Source organism: Penicillium robsamsonii, assembly GCF_028829455.1.
Source record: "Penicillium robsamsonii strain IBT 29466 chromosome Unknown utg000003l_segment0_segment0, whole genome shotgun sequence".
Taxonomy (NCBI): Eukaryota; Fungi; Ascomycota; class Eurotiomycetes; order Eurotiales; family Aspergillaceae; genus Penicillium; species Penicillium robsamsonii.
The window spans coordinates 6,205,005-6,226,252 of record NW_026643221.1 but is presented as its reverse complement, the minus strand read 5'-3'; the positions used below and the strand labels follow the sequence as shown (position 1 = coordinate 6,226,252).

General features: G+C 47.5%; 8 protein-coding genes across 8 annotated transcripts; 3 read left to right on the top strand and 5 right to left on the bottom strand.

Moving 5' to 3' along the window:
* Positions 1-455: 455 nt before the first annotated feature.
* On the bottom strand, positions 456-1,402 carry N7447_007113 (dienelactone hydrolase family protein; the record flags this gene model as incomplete). Its single annotated transcript, XM_057231375.1, has 4 exons — positions 456-1,063; positions 1,132-1,179; positions 1,235-1,305; positions 1,374-1,402. The coding sequence occupies 4 exons, from the start codon at positions 1,400-1,402 to the stop codon at positions 456-458; spliced, it is 756 nt and encodes a 251-aa protein (XP_057086465.1).
* Positions 1,403-4,859: 3,457 nt separating this feature from the next.
* Positions 4,860-6,082, top strand: N7447_007112 (putative C2H2 finger domain protein; the record flags this gene model as incomplete). The annotated part of the gene is made up of 2 exons (XM_057231374.1): positions 4,860-5,906; positions 5,957-6,082. 2 exons carry the CDS (start codon positions 4,860-4,862, stop codon positions 6,080-6,082), a joined length of 1,173 nt encoding a protein of 390 aa, XP_057086464.1.
* A 1,717-nt stretch (positions 6,083-7,799) lies between these two features.
* Positions 7,800-8,075, bottom strand: N7447_007111 (uncharacterized protein; the record flags this gene model as incomplete). The annotated part of the gene is made up of 1 exon (XM_057231373.1): positions 7,800-8,075. One exon carries the CDS (start codon positions 8,073-8,075, stop codon positions 7,800-7,802), a length of 276 nt encoding a protein of 91 aa, XP_057086463.1.
* Positions 8,076-8,740: 665 nt separating this feature from the next.
* N7447_007110 (uncharacterized protein) lies at positions 8,741-10,551 on the bottom strand (the record flags this gene model as incomplete). The annotated part of the gene is made up of 2 exons (XM_057231372.1): positions 8,741-10,470; positions 10,518-10,551. 2 exons carry the CDS (start codon positions 10,549-10,551, stop codon positions 8,741-8,743), a joined length of 1,764 nt encoding a protein of 587 aa, XP_057086462.1.
* Positions 10,552-12,611: 2,060 nt separating this feature from the next.
* Positions 12,612-14,041, top strand: N7447_007109 (uncharacterized protein; the record flags this gene model as incomplete). Its single annotated transcript, XM_057231371.1, has 6 exons — positions 12,612-12,749; positions 12,811-13,037; positions 13,102-13,241; positions 13,304-13,398; positions 13,454-13,567; positions 13,622-14,041. The coding sequence occupies 6 exons, from the start codon at positions 12,612-12,614 to the stop codon at positions 14,039-14,041; spliced, it is 1,134 nt and encodes a 377-aa protein (XP_057086461.1).
* A 1,174-nt stretch (positions 14,042-15,215) lies between these two features.
* Positions 15,216-17,027, bottom strand: N7447_007108 (putative MFS transporter; the record flags this gene model as incomplete). Its single annotated transcript, XM_057231370.1, has 6 exons — positions 15,216-15,375; positions 15,426-15,893; positions 15,971-16,385; positions 16,437-16,722; positions 16,778-16,803; positions 16,859-17,027. The coding sequence occupies 6 exons, from the start codon at positions 17,025-17,027 to the stop codon at positions 15,216-15,218; spliced, it is 1,524 nt and encodes a 507-aa protein (XP_057086460.1).
* A 914-nt stretch (positions 17,028-17,941) lies between these two features.
* N7447_007107 (NAD(P)-dependent alcohol dehydrogenase) lies at positions 17,942-18,937 on the top strand (the record flags this gene model as incomplete). The annotated part of the gene is made up of 1 exon (XM_057231369.1): positions 17,942-18,937. One exon carries the CDS (start codon positions 17,942-17,944, stop codon positions 18,935-18,937), a length of 996 nt encoding a protein of 331 aa, XP_057086459.1.
* A 558-nt stretch (positions 18,938-19,495) lies between these two features.
* On the bottom strand, positions 19,496-21,235 carry N7447_007106 (FAD-dependent oxidoreductase; the record flags this gene model as incomplete). The annotated part of the gene is made up of 6 exons (XM_057231368.1): positions 19,496-19,763; positions 19,813-20,124; positions 20,185-20,308; positions 20,359-20,817; positions 20,868-21,025; positions 21,084-21,235. 6 exons carry the CDS (start codon positions 21,233-21,235, stop codon positions 19,496-19,498), a joined length of 1,473 nt encoding a protein of 490 aa, XP_057086458.1.
* Between the last annotated feature and the right edge of the window lie 13 nt (positions 21,236-21,248).

Below are 21,248 nucleotides of genomic sequence, written 5' to 3'. Positions count from 1 at the left end.
CCGAGTTTTTTTCCATAAATGTACAGATGATATACAATAGAGGCCATTAATAGATTTGAGAATTAGATCGTAAAAAATAGGAGAGATGAGGAAGGTTTAAGAGGTTAAGGTGAACTTTGGAAGTGATGACGTCTTACAGGAGCGGCGAGCCATATTATATGTCCATCGCCTATCTTACTACATATTTTTGAGAAATAAAATAGAATAAACTTCTGTATGTACTTCTCAATATTTAATTTCTACAAGAGAAAATAAACATAATTCATGTCCCTCAACAATACGCCTTATCTTTGTTGGGCATACAATAGAAGTATGCTATGTGTATACAGGTAGATTCTTTGTTTCGCCACGTAGGACTGATCGTTATTTTCTCATTAGGAAATCTAGTTCTCATAGTATCATCAAATCTCCGTGACAGGGTCTCCCAGCGTCAATTGTGCCTTTTTTGAGTTTGTTTACGCGTGCTGGTTGAAGAATTCGAGAACGGTCTTATATCCGCGCTCATACTCCTTGCGCACCTCGGGGTTCTCCAAATCCGATCGCGCAGCCATCCAACCGTGAATCTGAGACGGGAAAGTCTCAACATACTTAGGAACCTTCAAATTGGCCTCAAAGTCCTTGACATCCTGGACAGGCTCGTCTCCCGAGGCGAGCAACGCCATGGGGATATTCACGACCTTTGCATCATTGGCATCGATCATAGCCGGGTGACACTGCACAGCCGACTTGAATAGTCTGTTATCGGCGCCGGAGGACAGACAGGCGATCTTGCCGCCCCAGCAGTAGCCTAGGATCGACCAGGATTGGAAGTTGCCGCCAGGGGCTAGCTTGTTGCCTTCGGCGACGACATTGGGGATCTTGGAGAGGGTCTTGGGTGGGGCAGCCTTGGTTGAGAAGAAGTTGCCGAGCTTCTCCTTGTGTTCCTCGGTGGTGGGCGGATACCATGAGATGTCGGCGGGGCTACCCTCGAAGAAGTCGGGGATGAACACGCGGTATTTCTGGTCGGTCGAGTTGGCGAGGATGTCGGCGCCCTGAACGGTTTGGTCGAAGAAGCCGAAGATGTCTGTAGATCATGCAATTGTATCAGTTGATGGTCTGATTATGTTTCGTATGGAGAAGTTAGTGGCTGACCATAGATGACCAGGATAGCCTTGGTAGCCGATTCTGGACCGGTGACGTCTGGAGTTATCTTGTTAGCTCAATTCATAAGCATTCAGTGAAAGTAAAAACCCACAAGTCTGCATGCCGTTGATGGTCTTGTATTCTCCCTTGGCCTGGTATCCCTTGGATACCACAGGGGGGATTCTGTGCACGGTGGTCAACAACGCTCAATTAAGGAATCATAGGATACAATAGATCTGGGGATTACGAACGAGCAACAGGCTTTGCTGATTCCAGACATGGTAGAGAAGCGATAGAAGGGAGGTGTATTGAGGTGTTTGGTTGTGAGTAACGGTCTTGGGAAAGTCAGAAATGGCTTATATTTCATTTGGATTCAAAGAGGAACATACAATTAAATCTTTAAAAAGTTGAAGAAAGTAGTAGAAATGAAACTCGGGGGGAAATTGTACCCCGCCGTCCGACGTCATCGGAGCGACACTCGGCAATTCAATGTTGGGGAAATGCAACCCGGTGCAACTAGGAAGCCTCATTCTTTAGATCTTCTATTTCGTTATTTCCTGGCTTAATTTTGAAACTGGTCTGTCTGGTTTTTGACGCGATCGGGTAATTGATCTATATAGTATGGATATATATGTCTGAACTTGGTCATTGAGGTTTGTATGTCGTTTATATATCGATGCGAAAAGATAAGTGGCACAACCTAGGAAAGCGTTTACAATAGAATTTGAGCTACACACTCTATATACTAAAATATTTGAAAAGCCGGGGTACTGCATGAGCCCGCAGAGAAAAACTCACGGGGCTTGATGTTATTTCCTGTAGTAAACCAAAACGAAGTATCGATCGGGCCCGATGAGACAGCCTCGTTTATCACCACAGAGACTGTCATACCAGACACCTTTATGGGATTCACGAGAGTCCAAGGTAAGGACGGCAAGTCAAATCGGTCAAGTGTACATAAATAGAGCACGATGCAAGACAAAGTTGACGTCTCTCCTTATCTCTCCTTAATTCTTACACTCCAGGCAATATAATGCAAGCAGATCCACAGTCCGAATCTTGCCGCAAGGGAGGATCTCACAGCGACCGAAAGGTGCTCGTGGGGCCGTTCTCATTGAGGGAAAAAAATATATATATAAAAAGAAATCCGAAGAAAGTCCGAAAAAAGAACAAATGCCGAGACAGAGGCTCCAGCTCGTCCTGACCTGAACCAAAAATTACCTGATCTAGACAGAAAGAAGAGATCCGTGCTCACCATTGTCTGATATCGAGACCCATAGAACACAAATCGACGTATAGAATAGTCCAGACATGTTGGAAAAGATCATGGCCAAAATGTGGGCACAGTAATTCACGGGACATACCCAGCCCTGCAGGAAACTCATGGCCGCAGATCTCCCGTGAAAAGAAATAGCCAACCTTCCATGAAACGCCATTCCCGGGAAGATGAACGCCGTGAGCTTCTCCGAAGCCACCACCGGCAAGAGCCGAGGCAGGCGACACTAAGGCGGTTTATGATCAGCTAGGGTGGATCCTTGCGCGCTGTCACATCTGTAGGAGCCGCCTTGCATGAGAGGAGCCGACTAATCGGCTGCGAACCGTAGGTGTGGTTCAGGGATATTGCAATCGAAAGGCTGTGCGAGGGTCGATCGACCGGGAAGCAGCATAGGAGGGGCAGATCAACTGATCGTCGCTGATATCAACCTTTTTGGGCAGTTCAGGTGCGGCTACAGACGCGGTGGAGGAACGGGCTATCGAACTGTAGACTATCGGGAGCCAAGAGATGGGGGTGTTTCTAGTGAAATGTCAGTATACTTGCATAGAATGTATAGAATGTACGAATATTGGAGAAAATGCCGTTTCAGACACAGGTATGCAATTTAGGAATGTGACTCGGCTGATGCCTAAGACCCCTTTCTTTTTCTTTTTCTTTTCCCCTCCCCCTTATCCTATTTGGAGTACAGTGCAGGTTCAAAGCTGAACTTGCTAAATACGGGGGAAATGCGGACCGGATCGTAATATTAAATTTCCATGCGCCAGTGGACATGTCGTAAGAGTGCCAAGGAGAGCTATCCGAGCATATGCATACATGGAATGTCCTCTACTCTGTGCTCGGGAGATATCTTAAACCATGTTTCTTACGGAGTATGTACTCTGTAGTTTTCAGCAGATGAGTGTGAAGTTTTCTATTTGTGTAGTAGTACATCCTACGGACGATCGACAGGGCATGTCCCTTTTTTTTTTTTTTTTTTTTCTCTCTACATAAGCATCTGCCACGTCCGTGCAGAAGGCAACAAAAGAGACGCCTTTGTTGGCTGATTGGAGGATAAGACAGGCCCGAAGCGAGGTCGCGTGGAGTAGTTTGAGACCTGTGGGATTCGCAAGTTAATAGTCAACCCGAGGGAGCGGAGGCGATTGGCTTTCGGGTGAGAGAATAAACGGGGAGGCTGTTGAACCTTTTTAAGGTCCGAGCCAAAGTCAAAGAGAGAGAAAGATAGAGTAACCATGGCCGGTGAAGCCGGAGACCAATCATACTTCCCTGTATTGGGGGCTAAAAAGGAGAGGTGCAGATGACCGTGGTCTACAATATACCGATGGTCTGGGTATTTAGTATAAGGGAAATTGGAATCTAAAAAGACTTTTAACGAATAGCCACCGAGACAGCTCGCTTGTCTCTGCCATCTCTCTCGTATTCTGGCCATTTCGGTCTAGTCCGTGCGTTGACGTCTCTTTTTATTGGATAGGAATCCTACCGTGATAGAAACGTATCCATTTTATTTCTTTTTACTCTTTTTTCCTTTTTCCCTAAAAATCCAAATTTCTTTCTCAATAATAGCCGGGTCCATTCCTACACTTTCTCTCCGGAGTCCCTACGCTAGCGCCATTATTATTATTATTATTTTTCACGTCGGGAAGCAAGGGATTTTCCCTCGAGGGTCTTTTTCTCTTTCCTTATAAAATAGGTATACACTTTGGCTATGAACATAATCGTATACTTCGTAGAGTTAATATCAATATAAGAACTTAGGTACCCTATATATTCTATATATTGATACCCACTCAAATAGAACAATTCGGAATGACCAACCGGGAGACATGTTATTAGCTGTCAACCACGTTCTGCTGACACCCCTCTCTTTCGCCTTTTTTCACCTTTTTTCCCTCTTCCTTTTAATATATGAATCTGTATTATAACTCATTCCTTTCCCCACGGTGACCAGGTGGCTAGACCCGCGTCGACTCCATTCCCCGAGAAAAATCAATCTTATTTACTTTTTTTTTTTTAAAAAAAAGAGACTCTCTCTCTCTCTCTTATTATAATACTTCCCCCGCGCTTGCTATCGCCTCCAACGCCACGGTCCCTTTGCCCACCCCCCCACATCTTCTTCTCAGCTTCAACTTCTTCCTCATTTCTCCCCCGAAATGTACTATACGCGCGCTCGTCGACCGTGACAACCTCTCGGATTCCCTGATTATCATTTTTTTCGAGAGTACTCTAGTTCCCAGAAATTCCCCTATTTCTTGGACCTGAGTCCCTCGACTCTCTTTATATTCCGATCGCGAGCCCCAGCGATCGACGATCGCCCCTCCTGGATTCTACCAGCCCTTCCGGGGGCTTACCTGGCGATCGAGATTGGACGTTAAGCGGATCCTCTTTCGGTCAACTCACCAACATCAACGACCCCGAATTTTACGTGAGGGACGCCAACCTGGCGACTCTAGCAGTGCCAGCGGGAATGGGGACAGCGTTGGACGCGCTGTCAGCCCCGCCGTTGAACATTCGTCGTTCTGCGGCCCCGACATTGCCCAGCTTCGAGCTCCCACCACCACCCTTCACCTTGGGTGCGGCAGCACCCAAATACGCAGGACATCCCCCTCCAGTTTCCCACGCGCCAGTCAATGTGAGCGTGGGGAACCTTCTAACGCCACCCGCTACGATTCAACCAGGGGACCACGCCACACCTCAGCCATTGGCGCCCTCAACAGGCGCGTCCTCAGAGCTACCGCCGGCATATTGGTCAGGGGCCAATCCATACGGACAGTCCTGGGCTTCCGGCGTAAACCAATACTCCCGAAGCTCCTTCTCACCATCCGGCATGCAGCGCTCGGGAATATCACCGCCGACAACGGATGGCCTGCCACACCCATATGAAGGCCCGGCATTATCTTATCAACCTCTCCCCGCCCCGTCAACACTGCCTCCCTCCGCCTCACAACCCGCCATGGCCATGTACCACGGCCACGCTACATCCCCCGCCCCACTGCCATCAAACGATCCATATGCCCCCAAACATCAGCATATGTATGCCGCTTCTCCCCCCATGCACAGTCCCCACCAGACCGGCTTCTCTCCCATGTATGGCCCCGCCGGCCTCGGCATCCATCCCCCAGGACGAATGCCCGTTCACAGTCCCGGAGGACAACCACCATTGGGATATCCCCGCCAGCCATGGCCGTCATATTCCCTCCCTGCAATGAACGGTCCCGTCATGACCAACGTGCACAGCCCCGGCGGGCCCATGTCCATGATGGGAATGCAATCCGGTCTTCTACCGGGATTCAACAGTGGACATGTCGCCAGCTCTCAACATCTATATGGGGGCCATCCACCACCGCATGGAATGTCCGCCCCCGCAGCAGACAGGCCTTTCAAATGCGACCAGTGTCCGCAAAGTTTCAACCGCAATCATGATCTCAAGCGCCATAAGCGCATTCATTTGGCCGTGAAGCCTTTCCCTTGCTCGCACTGTGACAAGAGCTTCTCGCGCAAAGATGCTCTTAAGGTATGTTATTTACGATCCTGTAACAATTGCGCATTCACTAACTTTTACAGCGACATATCCTTGTGAAAGGATGCGGAAAGGACGGGGACTCGGACGCGACCAGTAACCAGACTGGGACTGATATCAAGGGTGAAGGGCGGAGCGAAGATGGCAGTCCCCTTCTCAATGGACGTTGAACGTTCTTCCAATCTTTCCCGTGACATTTTCGTCCCTGCGACGTAACTCCCCCCGAACATTCATCCACATATTTATGGGGAAGTTTGATATTTGTATGTATCTACCGAGGCATTGGGAGTCGAGGTTTTCTACCGGATTTTACTTTTGATTTTTATGTTATTTTTTGAGCTTCGGCGAAAGGTTTGTGATTTGGGCATCATGGGAGGGTCTGATTCTCTGCTTTTTATCCCTCGTTTTTTTATCCGGATTTTATGTTTACTATATGTGCTTATCGGACTCATGTGTGACGTGTGTACCTATCCTGCTTCTCTGTGATTTAAAGCGATTAAGCGAACTGTTAATGGGATGGGCTACGTCGGTATATAAACAATCCCTGCATCAATTATGATATGGAAGATATCCCGAAGGAACAAAGTACATTAATCCTCTTAATATATGTGATAACACAGCTTTGAAACTTATTCTAAGCCACATTTTGTTACTCAATCATTATTGGCTAAGTAGCTACCTATTGACGCTGAGATGTGGGAGTTTGTCAGACTTGGCTGAGCCGCCATCTCAGCCACTTACTGGGTAGCCACATGGCTGTCTATTTTAATTGAACAACAGGTGTAGGTGAATCTAGGTGTTTAGATGGATTTGAATATAGATCTCATGACTTTCATTTTTGTGTGTCTGTGTGAGGAAAGGGGGTTTATATTGTGTTGCTGAAATAGGTATCATTGTAGTGGCCCATCAGGAAATCAAGGAACGATCCTCCATATAAGTAGATGATCGCCATCTCCGCGATCATGTCCCTTTGATTTGGGGAAACTATAAAAATCATACTTTTGATTCAATTCTCCGGACGCTGCTTTCCCCCCTTTTCCCTTTTCCCTCGATCACAGTATATAGCCCTGGAGGTACCCAGGTATCCGCCGGGTGAGCACATATAGGTTACATACATGTCCATGGATGTATGTAGTGTGATACTCCCACCTCCTATCTCTATTCCTCTCCCAGTCCGCCCTTACTGAGTAGTATTCTCTCATGGTAATGTATTTCATCATGCCTCTACTGTTCTTGATATGTGTTCTGTACAACAGACCCTAGCATTCCATAGTTAGCACATGGTCAATAGGAAACTATTGCCATATCTCCGTGTTGGTAGGGATTCTCGTAGTGGGAGCTACCAGATCCCCAAAACTGTACAAAACGGAACTAGCAAGGTTCGATTCGATGTCCCAACGCTAGAAACCACTCTCGACCCTCTCCAGTCTAGACGCACCTCAGATAGATCCAATCAACAGCTCCGTCTTCGACTGGTGGTGTTTTGACGCCGTCTCAGAGACAAACCCAGATGATTCCCTAGTGGTCACATTCTTCACCTCATCCATGGACGCATTTCCATTCCTTAATGCGAACGAACCCTCCGTACTAAATGTCTGGTTATGTATGGGCTTTGTTCGCCAACGGAACCCACTATGAAGATTCCCTCCCGGCAACTGTGGCGACTGTGACTGGCGCAGACGGTGCGGGAACCAATAGTTCTGGGAACTGGTCTCCCACAGGCTGTAGCTGGAATACTCTCACAGAGGATCTATCAAAGTATGAAATTATCACCACATCGGAGAAACTCCATGTCGAAGGACGGTTAACCTTGACTTCGTTAAGTGACTTGAATCGCAGGAGCGGACTGTGCTTTCTAACTGTGTCCAACAGCGAGCGCCGTATCATCTACCCCGTGGAATCTAAGGGGAGCGGAGCCAACTTGAGATCAGGCCTCATATTGGATGGGTTAATCTCGTACCAGACGACGTGGGTGAGATCGATATGAATATCCATGGGTCGACGCTCAAGTTCCGAGGTCCTGGGTACCATGACAAAGTATGTGATTTGAGACCACGCGACATAAATTAAGAACTTCAGCTGACAGGTCATAGAATTGGTCTGATCGACCATTTGTAGACTCTGTCCAGAGTTGGTACTGGGGCCATGGCTGTCTAGGTCCATACTCGATCGGTTTAGTTACCTCGCCATGAATGCACAACCAACGCTACATATATGAGTAGCTATGTTGCTAAAGATGGAGAGATGCTCGTATCGGCTTGTGACCCCTCTCTTCTCACTGTGAAGCCGATTGGTAGGCCCGGGAAGACTGGTGGGCGATATCCGCCATATGCGTGTGATTTACCGGAAGGATTTAGATTAGAATATGACCTAGAAGAGGGGAATGGTCAGTTGTATGTTAATGTCTCGGTGAGAACGGTGGTTGCGGAGGATGAGGAATATTATATGCGATGGACAGGTGACATGGTCGGGGAGGTGGTTGAGTCCGAGGAGAGACCAGAGTAGGCTGGTGGCGGTGGCTCGAAAAGAGAAACGGGGGAACGTGAGGTGCACTCATCTTCATCTCTTGTTGGTGTTGCGGTTTTGGAGCAATTTGCTTTATTGTAATAGATGATGTCGAAGCTGATCATCAAAGGATTCATATAATATACTCACATGCTGTATGTAGAAACCACAATTGTATTGGCTTGAATAGCTCACAACTAATGTAAAAGAACGAAATAGTTCCGAAATGCTCGCGCGACGCAAGGGAATTGGGATGACAAAATACATAAATACATATCAGACAGGATCAAACAAAAGAAAATGAATGACGATACCCGAAAACATTACTGAGTCTTTTGCTTAGATTTCCACTCATCGACCAGACCCCGATAATCCTCAGCACCATATGGCTGCAAGCATCGAGCCATCAAGCCCTGCTTGCGCCGTGTTGACAGACCCAGTTCTCCCAACATCAGATCAACATATGGGATTGCATCAAACACAAAGTCAGGGTTCCGCCGCCCGAATCCTCCCGGGTAGCGATATTTGCCAAATTCAGTAAACAGGGCTGTCTCCCAGGCGAGATCGATTTCCGAGACATCTTCCGTCTTGAGGTCAGATGCACCACGCACAGCGAGTGGGCAGCTTTCGCGTGTAGCCGGGGTCAGATCGCCCTTGAAATAAGCCGAGATCCACAGTGCCTGGGCCTGAGCAACCAGGGTTGTGTTGATGGTCATGGTGATACCCATGAAAGCCAGGGATCGTTCATTTACCAGCGAAAGCGGGACCATGAACTTCGCCAGTCGGAACGGGTGCGGCACAGCCGCCTCGGACTGCGAGCTTAACGGGGTGTAGTGAGGGTTTGGTTTTGGTTGATCACGCAGTCGGGGGAAACGGCGCAAGATCTCTTCGTCTGCTGCTTTGACTAGCTTTTCATCCAGCGGGTCCACACTCCAAGGGAATCCCAACTCGCGGTCGATGCCTTCAGGCAGGAACTTGAGGTTTGGGGTGCAACGCCAGCCTGTTGAGCAAATCAGCGCCGAAGATGGCAGCGCATCACCCGATGACAGATGAACAGTGTGATCCGAGAGACGCTTGATATCAGCGACGTGAATCTTGATAGTGCCATCCTTGACCAAATCAAAGAAATCGGTTGGATAGTTCAGAATGCTGAGCGAGGAAGCAATCCAGAATGGGCCTACCCAGGGCTTCAGCTTCTTCATCTCCGGGTGCTTGTCGTAGCCGTTCAACTGTATAACATCATCCCCCAGAATACCCCAGAACGCATCCACGATCTTACGACCCAGCCAAGTACCATGCAAGAAGCTGCGAATGCCAGAATACCCGTCCGCGTCTCCCCAGATACACGGACTGAACCATGTCAGCAGACGTGTTGTGACTAGCTTTTCTAGCCACTTTTTCAGGGGGGTCACGTAGGGAGGCGCCATCCAACATGGTCCATGACCGGACTCACGAATGATCCAGTCTACTTTCATACCGCTCGTTGCGCAGGCATATGCCGCATCCCAGGCAGACTTGGTACCGCCGAAGACGGTCGCGTGCTCTCCAGACTGCAGTACAGCGCCTTGATGCTGCAGCAGATCCCGACAGTGGAAAAGTGGCGCATCGAAAGACTCCTCGCCTTCGAAGTTAGGCAGGTATGCCTGTGAAGTGACACCGGTGGCGACGATCATCTTCTTAGTATTGATTGTTGTTGTATCTGCTCCATGCGACACACTCAACTGCCATGTTCCGTTCAGATTGTGTCGCGCGCTTTCCACATGGTGTTCTAGTCGAACGCAATCGGCAAATTTAAAGTGTTGTATATAAGCCTCCATGTATTTTTGAATTACATGGCCTGGAATATGTTGTCCAGGCTTGATGCCGAAAGTCGCTTCGTCCATTGGGAAGTCGCTATACTCATACGTGCCCAGCATATTGTTCGATTTGAGGCCTTTGTATAGACGGTGTTTCGCCCATACTCCGCCCACAGAGCTGGCAGCTTCGAGCAACAGCACATTGTGGCCGGGATTGACTTCGCGATATGTCTTGACGGCGGAGAGCCCGCTCCAACCTACACTTGTTAGTGAAATAGATTGCGACGGTGAAGATTCAACTTACCTGCACCTACAACCACAAGATCCACGGACTCCATATTATTTTTTTGAAGAGTCCCCTACTTTTGTCTTTTTTTTTTTTTGGAGGGGTTGAAAAACAACTTGCGGGACCAGGATTAATGCATGAATTTATGTAGCAAATAAATGCAGCCGATCATCAGACTGGAGAGGAATGTGCTAAAAGTATTAGCGTCGAGTATTTGATTTTCCCTTTTTAATTTTAGCCCTTGCAGTTACAGGGACTCCCGGATGGAATGGTGGGACTAAATTGGACCTGGAACATCGCTAGAAAAATTGACAGTGCTCTTAACTTCTGTATGGCATGTCTTTCTTTGAAATGGGACAAAGATATGCACAAGAGCCCGAGACACTTCAAGTATAGACTTTAAGGTGATGATTCCACAATGGTATTATAACTGTAGACCTATTGACCTATCTGGGTATCTCGGTACGGTGTACTTGGCATTTACTTTGCACTCCGTACTCCCAACTCTGGTGTCCTTCAGGAGAATTGGAATCCGCACTGAATATTTTAGCTTCCCTCCGTCGTTTGACTAGTTTAACTGTGCTGTCAAAGCGTGGCTAGACCCGCGCGGATCGTCCGCAAATCTTGTTTAACCCAGCGTTTAGTAGGGTAAGCGGATTACGAGTCGGCAACCACTCCACTGCCATAGGTTATTTTTTTACTCGTGCCGTTTGCATTCGCTAATTTTGTGTCAAAAAGAAAATAAAGTCGGGACCAACAATATGCACGTTGCCATCGGTTGGTATCTCAATCTAACTATTGGGCGTCCAATCCAATTGAAATGCAAATTATTCAAGACGGTTAGAAAACGGGAGGGAAATACGAACTGACCGTTCATATATGACCCGCTTTTTGATCCACCCAATGGCAGCGGCACTTGACCATGAAGATTGGGAAGTTGTACTTGTGATATGAAACATGGGATGTTGAGGGTGCAGAAAGTTAAAGTTGATGAGTACATGAGGTGTCAACCCCCTAATCCAGACCGGAACCCGTGGCCTAAATCAATACTTATGATATCCCCTGGACTCATTTGGCGCGATACAAATACACGGCATCGGCAAGAGATAATGAGTGGGCCAATTTACAAAATCTTGGCTACATGTGTGTCGGAGTAATCTCCGGTCTGATCAACAATCAAACCAACCGAAAAGAGAATGTGGGTCAGATAGCAATACATACTATTGCTGAAGCTATACACACCTCGGGTGAATGAGATTAAATTGGCTATACGCAAACTTTATACAACTGCACCAATCCGAACGCCTCTGTGTTGGTCTGTTTGCACGTCATAGGAGGGGCCCCAGAGAGATCCATGGCATGGCAGTTGCTGCTTCTCAAAATTGGCCCAGTTGATATGTGCCTGAAGGTGTACTCGTGTGTAACCGAAAAAGCTCTCAGGACAAAATGAGATTCTATCAAGACACTCCCGTCTGGACTCGTATTTGAGGAATTGCCTCTTTACTCCGATCATTCCCCCAACGGGGAAGTTCAAATCAACTCAGGGGAGGTGTGGACCTTTTAATTGCCGGCTTGCATTTCCGGGAACCAGTAATTTGGGAGTGGAACAAACGGTCTTCTCGACCTTAACCTTGTTCCCGGCACGTTGAAGGACTAGCCCGTCCAACACTAAAGATAGACCGGTTATTATCCAATAAGACTTGGAGAATGTAGCCACGGAGCTGTCACTTTTGCAGAAGGATTCTGGACCTGTAAGAAACCTTGTTTGCATGCGAGTATCTCCATAAATGGGGGAGTTAGTTCGATGGAAGCCACAATATGTAAGTAGGCCCGGCCTACAGATATTTGAGATCTCGTTCTTGCTTTTTCTTTTTGCTGTTGTTAAGTCGACCAAGGAGCGCGCTCGGTTCTTTGTCCGAATTGGTTCCAATATCAACGAGCAAGATCAAGGGAAACCATTGAGATACTGTCTTCTGTCGCTCACTTCCCCCCCCCTCTCTCCACGCAATTGACTTTCTCTCCCTTTATCTGAATGCACATCCTGGGTTGAATGGTATTTCCCTTTGATTTTGATGGCATATAGTGTAAAGCTATCACTGAAACTCGCCAATCATGGATAGCTTTAATACAGAAGCGTTCACACTGCTGGGGGTAGCCGTTGTCGTCATTGGTCTACGAACGACTGCAAGATGGATTATGGTTGGGCCAAGAGAGTTCCAAGCTGATGATTATCTGATGCTGGTGGCGGGTGTAAGTTGGATTGGAGCCTGTGGTCTCTTTACTTCCATCTTGCTAATCAATATGGGTATAGGTGGTGTATGGACTAGAAACCGGTGCTGCGTACATGGTCGGCGCGTGGTTCATGGGCCTTGCCAATAACTCGATGACGGACGAACAGCGAAAAGAATTGTCTCCTCAGTCGGAGGAGTATCGTCTGCGTGTCGGTGGCTCCAAAGTCCAAGTGGCCGGCTGGTCATTATACACTTTGCTATTATGGTTGCTGAAAACATGCATGGCTGTGTTCTATTCTCGATTGACGTGAGTTTTGATCCAACTGCAATCCATTCTGTCCATTGTTACTAACCTACTTCCTACTATATAGTGCCGGCTTAGTGAATATGCGAATCCGAATCCACATCGCCTATGTTTTGATCGGCATAACTTATATCGCCACGATCTGTTCGATTCTCTTCGGTTGTCACCCAATCGACAAAAATTGGCAAATATATCCAGACCCTGGGAGTACGTCATATGTTATTCACGACTGGCCACCTTGCGAGACTGTGCCTCTAATTATTTATTAGATTACTGTCAGCCCGCCGTATCCAAGATTGACATATATGTGACCGTGGTACTTAATGTCGCGACCGACCTCTATCTCATTAGTATTCCGGCGCCGGTAAGCTCCTCTCTCAATACTTGTGTGTAATGTCGCTAACAATAGATGTGTGAAGATGCTTTTCAAAGCCCGACTAAGATGGCGGGAAAAGCTTGAGCTCCTTATTCTTTTCAGCGGTGGCCTGTTCGTCATGATGGCTGGCATTCTGCGCTGTGTTCTGATCTTAACAGTAAGTTATATCGAGAGCTATCTGCTTAGATAACACAATCTAATATTTCCCTAGGCTGGCGCAAACGGAGCTCAACAAGCCGGCAGCTGGGCCTGTCGCGAGACTTTCGTCGCGGTCATAATCGGCAATATCCCCATGATATACCCATTGATAAGACGATTCACAAAACGTGCTGGTCTATACATCTCATCAAGGGGTGGCTCACAGAGCTATCCTGGCTATCCTCTATCAGATGCCGACACCGGCGGGTATGCCAGACGCAAGAAGTTCCGCCATCCGTTATCGATTCCCGGAGACACTCAGTGGAATACAATGAGTGACGAGCAAATGATCTTACCTACCTCACGACAGCAGCCGGCCACCTGCACTGCTGCCGACGGCGACTGGGAGTCTCACAGCCAGAGTAGCCAGACTGGAATCAAGGTTGTTCATGAAACAATTATTCACAGTGTCGAGAAGTCTTCTCGGTCATAACACGAAGACTTTCAATAAAGGTCTTGCGGAAGCCTTTCCTTTCTCTCATTTTTGTTGGTCTTAGACATTTGAGCGTTGGCATCTCTTATCATCTGATTTCTTTATGTCATGTATATATTTTTATACCCACTTTCTTGGCCGTTTCCAATTTCTTTTTGCTTTTCTTAGGAATCAAATACATACCATGGAGTACTACATAAAGTTTCATAGGAATTTGCAATCCGACAAACTAATAGCTGAAACTGTATCCAGACCAACAGGTTATAAGGCAGATTGTGATTTGAACACGTTCTAACCCGTGAAAATTGTTACACAAAACTTGGTTTCAACCGAGCGGATGCAAATTCCCATTCATCTGCTAAAGCGATATTGTCACGTCTTGCACCAAGGATGGGGATTTGAAACCGAGCGGATTAAGTATGCAAGGAGGGTATTTGCAGAAGGCGAAGTAAAGGGCGAAACAATCATGGATATTGACCAGCTATGAAGAATGAAACTAGATCTATAGAGAATGAATAGGAGGCCTTGGCAGCTAGGTAGTGATGCAAGTGATACGAAGGGGCTGAGATGAGACCACCAGGCAGTCCCCCATGAGAGTACTTTCTGCAAGCCATTAAGTGTTTCAAGGATATGTACTTGTGTTTTGTTTCTCTCTCTTTGATTCCCTATCTCCTTCTATAAGGAGATATAGTTCACCTCAGATCTGTAAATTTAAATGTTCCGGGGATTTGTTCTCACCACGTACATGGTTTCACCCGTAAAGGGGTTCGTGGAACAATGCCAGTTGAATTAAATGCACCGGAAACGCGAGTCTGGGACTGAACCTGCCTTGCCATACTTAAGTGTTCCTGTAATATCATAGTAGCAACATCGAACCCTATGATGATCCAAGGCAAGTAGCATGGGATATTGAATCCTTCTCGCTAATGCGCTATTTTGTAGGCTGTTACTATACATCTAGTTTCGTAAGGAATTGCATATCATCGCATTACGCGTTTGCTATGGAAGACCGAAGGTATTTGAGGTATTTGAGTAGATTTGAATAGATTGTTGCCTTTTATTTTGACATCTTCTATAGGACAGATGCACGAGATGTGAGTGTTAGACAGCAGCCAGAAGTTTTGGCTTCCATGGGTCTCCACCCTGTAGACGAAAGTAATTCCGCTATCCTTTATTATAATGCGTATCGGAAAAATGGGTTCTGCTTGTCGGTCAGATCATCGAACGCAATCTTGTCTCGTTGAACCTCATCTAATTCCAATGTTTCCCGAATTCTGTTCTCCCGCCGAAGGACCAGATACAACACGACCGCGGCAGCAATCGTGATACAATAGCTATCCTTCGTTAGATCGGTCCCGTAAGAAGAAATCAGATACAAACTTACCAGATGATCATGCCAGTCCACAGTTCTGGGTAATGTTCTGACTTGGTGTTGCTTTTCACAAGCTGCGGCCCGATGATGTTGCCGACAGTGTAAGCCACAAACACGGTTGCCGCCATGACGGTTTTTTTCGTGGCCCCGGCGACGTTGCTAGCTCCAATTGTGATGATCAAGCTGACTACTGGCCCAAAGAAGCCAGTCAGCGCATAGCCAACGACTGGAAGAGCTGGATGATATCCCCATTGGGATTTCCAAATCATCACACAGCCAGCAATGACAGGTAGACAGCAGGTAATGAGCAAGGGTATGCGGGTATTGGGAACAACAGTAGGGATATAACCACAGAGTGGAATGAAAATGATACAAATGGCGCCGACGGGAAACTGGAATACAATTGAAAGAAGGGTATCATAGCCGAAGGTGGAAACAATCAATGGCCCGAAGCCCGAGATAGCACCATTGATAGTGTAGCTAGATTTGGAGAGGTTAACATCAAGGAATGTATCGTATCGAACGTTATAGAACACATAATAAGGGAGAAAACTCACGCTGACGCCATCATGATAGCCACCAGATAGATCTTAACGTCCATCACAGCCTCTTTGATCTGATCGAACTTGATCTTCTGGCACCGAACACCAGTTTGACCCTTGCGCAGTCTCTCCACAGCAACCACTCGTTCTTCCTTAGTTAAGAACCAAGCAGAAACCGGAGAATTAGGCATAGTGCAACACCAGAGGCCAAACAAAAAGGTCAAGGCACCAGCCAGAATATAGATGTACTGCCATCTTTTCAATGATCCAGATGTAATTTGGCCAAACCCATAGTTCAGGGCGCCACCGATGATAGTGAACCAACCAGTGCCAGAGAACCACCATGCCTGTCGAAGAGTCTGCTCCTCTTGCGTGTACCATCCGCTGACAATGGTCATGAAGCCCGTCGGGATGACACTTTCAATGAAGCCTATCTTCTATTAGACAAGAGACCAGTATAAGATATCAAAGGTAAGCATACCAAGGAAGAATCGTTGCACGAAAAGTCCTTGCCAGGTTGTCACACCCGCGGTGGCAGCACAGACAATGGCCCATGTCAGAACAACTGGACCCAGGACAATTCGAGTATTAAAACGTTGCAAGATAAATGTCATTGGGTAGAGACCCGCAAGCATTCCGAAATAAAAGATTGATGTTGCCCAGCTCAGCCGTGAAGTATCGGCGGATGGAGGAGACGTGGAATAGTCCTTCACTAGTAATTCCAAGTCGGTCGTCATGCCAAAGAGCGTTGCGCTACCTAAGATAGCCTACAGAGAGATCAGTATATACTGGATAATAAAGAAACCGGTACAGTCATCCCACCTTGTCATAGTATACCATGCCATAGCCTGTGTTCGAGTGAGTCAACAATTCCCGGTCACGGATATGAAGTATATAACCAACCTATGAGCATAGCAGGCATCAAATATAAATCGATCTTTCGCAGAACCCTTTTTTCCACCATCGGATCAATTTCTTGGGCGAACTCGCTCACCACCGCCAACGCGGCATCTTTTTCGGATGAGACGTGTGGCGATTCGCCAGCGCTAGTTATGCCGTGGAGCTGAATCATGTTCTCACACCAAAATGGCTTCGCTGAACGTCACAAAAACCGACAAAGTGATATATCTCTGAGATATGACTCTATGTAATAGTTAATGAGAAAATCTGCTTAAACTTCCTACCTTCCACATGAAGATGTCCGATATCGCGCATACCGCCTTTGAAATTTTGACAGAAGTTAGCGACCGGAGTAAACACCTCCGACTCCATCACTTGACCAGATGGGTTGGAATACCATTATCACTATTATCGAGTTGAGGATGCCTTCTCAATAGGAAAATTTGATAACGTTAATCTTATTGGGTGTAAATCTATGGATTCCAAGAACTTTACCGCAAGAGGCCATGCCTCCTCCCCTTAGATTCGACGTAGTCCCGACGAGGTCCAGTATTTATATACGAGTAGGTTCTTGTCAAAGGGTGAGCTAGAAATATCTCAGCAGATCTTTCGCCGGAGTTAATATGGAGTTAATATGGAGTTAGTATGGAGATAATAAGTACTCCGTACGCTGCCCGCAATAGCAGATCGGAGCTGGAATGTGATATGAATGTCTAAATTCTACCAGAATGGTTATAGCATAGATCGAGTTGCATGAAATAGGCCATGCATACGCCGAATACAATCACTAAATGGACATTGGTGACCGCTACTTTTGCTCCAGTTCCATGGATCGAGATTTGAGTTCCATTTGTATCAATTTTGGAGGAAAAAGGCCGATCACTCGCCAGTGGGACCTGCACCATCGACCAGGCCCACTAATTGCATCACGGATCATCGATTATCTTCTCGATTTCGAAACTTTGTTGACTAAACATTCGGTGTGATGGATGACGTAGTAGAAGGGTCGCCTATAAAGGCTGTTAACATCTGAATCTCAATATATTCCCAATTTCACAACCATCTATTACATCAATATTTCCCACAATGGCAATCAACTTCACCGTATACAAGGGCTCCAAGGATGGAATCATACAAGCCAAGACTGAGCGAAAGGAACTCAAACACGACGATGTCCTAGTACGAACCACGCATTCGGGAGTGTGCGGCACCGATGTCCACTACCAATCCGCCGATATGGCCCTTGGGCATGAGGGAACTGGTGTGGTGGAAGAAACTGGCCCAGACGCGAAGATCTTGAAGAAAGGCGATCGCGTGGGTTGGGGTTATGAGCACGACTGCTGTGGTTCTTGCAAACAATGCCTCACCGGGTGGGAGACATTGTGCAGTGAGCGAAAAATGTACGGCCTGGCCGATCTCGATCAGGGATCTTTTGGCACCCACGCCGTGTGGCGTGAAGCCTTTTTGTTCAAGATCCCCGAGAACATGAGCAACGAGGATGCGGGACCGTTGATGTGTGGTGGATCAACTGTTTTCAACGCCCTCCACGTCGCAGAGGTTCGTCCGACCGCGCGCGTTGGTATCGTCGGCGTAGGCGGTCTGGGACATCTGGCTATTCAGTTCGCCGCAAAGATGGGCTGTCAAGTCGTCGTCTTCTCCGGGACAGACAGCAAGAAGGACGAGGCGATGAAGCTGGGAGCCGGCGAGTTCTATGCGACCAAGGGTGCGAAGGAATTGAAGATCAAAGCTCCCATCGATAATCTCATTGTGACGACCAGCAGTCAGCCGGATTGGCCACTCTACTTGAATATCATGGCTCCCAGCGGTGTCATTTCGCCTTTGTCCGTTGATTCGAACGATCTCAAAATCCCATATATGCCGCTCCTCGTGAATGGCCTTCGGATTCAAGGTGGTATCGTGGGTTCGAGACAGGTCCACAAGGATATGCTTGAATTCGCCGCATTCCACAACATCAAGCCGGTCAAGATGACCTTCCCTTTGACGTTGGACGGCGTTAAAGAAGCCCTGAAGACACTGGAAGAAGGAAAGATGCGTTATCGTGGCGTTTTGGTGGCACCCTAGAATATCACTATGTGAACTTCAAAGCCCACTGGGTGTTTCTGATCCAAGTGAAGAATTCGGGAGCACAAGGCTGTATATAAAACATACATAGAATGGATGCATATGATTGAATCATAAATCTGATGTTTGCTTGTTCCAAGGTTCTTGTTAGCAGATAGTTATCATGTGTGTGGGAATAAAGGGAAAGAACAAAGGTATCAGGAATACGGCAGAGTTTAGAGCGATGTAGGATTGCTGGCAGAGAAGAAAAGAAGGGGGAGAGAGACAAGAGCTTTGTGTCTGCCGAGAGGGTTCTGCCATTTATTGATGCCTCAGATATCCTGAACTGATGTTTTACCACGAGAGATCGGAAAGGGAAAGTGCGAACGGGAAGGACGTGGTTGATATTCATGGAAGGCGAGGACCTTGAAAGTGGATTGAGCCATCCAAGTCAACAATTTGGCGACCAATGCAACTTAGACATCTTTTAGTGGGGATTTCCACAAACATACTATCTTGATCAAACGCTAACTATCCCGTCCATACTAACTTCTACACGCAAATTGCAACGGAACTAGCTCAAAGACGCCCTTGAATTGGTTTATCCTGCCCATCCCGAACATTGGCAGGGGGTAAGCGAGGCTCAGGCAACCCCAAGTCGCGTGCGACCTCCCGCGCTGCCCAGAGACCTGTCACGAACGCAAGAGCAAGACCCCCAGCGTATCCGAGATTGCTGAAGCCACCAGCATCAACGCCTGCGACGAGCAAACCCGGAATTTTGGATTTATCGGGAGTCAAGGCGTGCCCTTTCGCATCGATCGCAATACCGCCGTAGGTGAATGTGATCCTATTGAACGTTAGACAGAGGTGGCTGACGTATGCAAGAAACGACTTACGACGGCTGGACCTCCATGGCATAAAAGGGACCTTCCCCATCCACCAAGGGCGTAGGGGGCGAGCCAGCACGACCGATAGGGGCGTCAAGGGAAATACTCTTGTCCCCAAGGCGCACCACTCGATCATACTCCTCGATAGTCCGTCTTGCCTGTACATCGTTCACACCCCACCCGTGAAGAATACCCACTAAACCACTCAATGTTGACGCACTTCCAACATTGCAGCCATGGTCGCGGGCTTTCTGCAGACGATCGACGTCTCCTGCATTAGGGAACAATGCAGTGACGCAGTGTTGGACACGGGTTTTCTCGCTAGAATAAGCCACATGTCAGAATTTCACCCCAATCCCGTCTCTCTGGGAAGTAACATACTTGAACAAGATAAACCCGCGGCGCTTTTGCTGTTTCGCGAGATACTGATTGATGATCTCGTCACCGGTGGTCTCATCCGCAAATCGCTGACCTCCCTCGTTCAGGAGTAGACAGTATTTGCTTTCTGCAGCCTGATTAGAGAGAAACACCGAGTTGGCAAGGAGTTGCTCTTACGGTATTGCGCGAGTGGAAGATAGTCCTTTGGATCCACGTCTTCAGCCCGAAGCGGGGCTGCCAGAAGATGACCATAGTAGGTGTTCATTCCTCTACTGGTTCCCGCACCGGATTCGATGGCCAGCTTCAGTCCATCGCCCACAGATCCACGATTGGAGCGCACAAAGATATTGTCTCCTCCCTGGCCTAAGTATTTGGATGTCATCCCCGGAGAACCTTGGAAGCCACCCGTGGCCAAAACCACTATCTTGGCCCTGACTTCGTAATATAGAGCTGGCGAATTGGGGGAGCTCTTGCAAATGACAGCACCAATTATGCTAGATCCTGAAACCCCGGGCTCTCTTTGAATCAACTTGACCACTGACGTGTTGGTGAAGATTTCGGAACGTGTTTTGCTAGACTGAATGCGCTTTCGATGGAGGTTATGAAGATGTGGGATTTTAATTGGGAATCCAATACCTATAATGTGTTAGGGTAACTGCTCACCAAATTTCTTTTCCTAGTCCTACCGATTGTCATGATACCGTCGAACCGGTCAGCCGTTGGCACCCCATTTTCACGCATCCACTGTACAGCGGGCAAATAATCGCGTAACCAGGCCTCCTGCAATGTTGGATCTCCTTCTGGGACCCAGCTCCTCAGCTTGTTATATGTTTGCGGGGCCCAGCTGTTTGTTGCTGACATTAATAACCTTGTTTGTCTTTAAGATTGACTCGATCACTCACAACATTCCCGCGGAGTAATTTGACGAGCCACCAACATCCGCTTGCTTCTCGACAACCAGTACTTTAGCTCCAGATTCTGCCGCAAAAGCAGCGCATGCCATTCCAGACATGCCTCCTCCGCAGACGAGAACATCGACCTCAATAGTCTCCATGGTGGGTATGGTT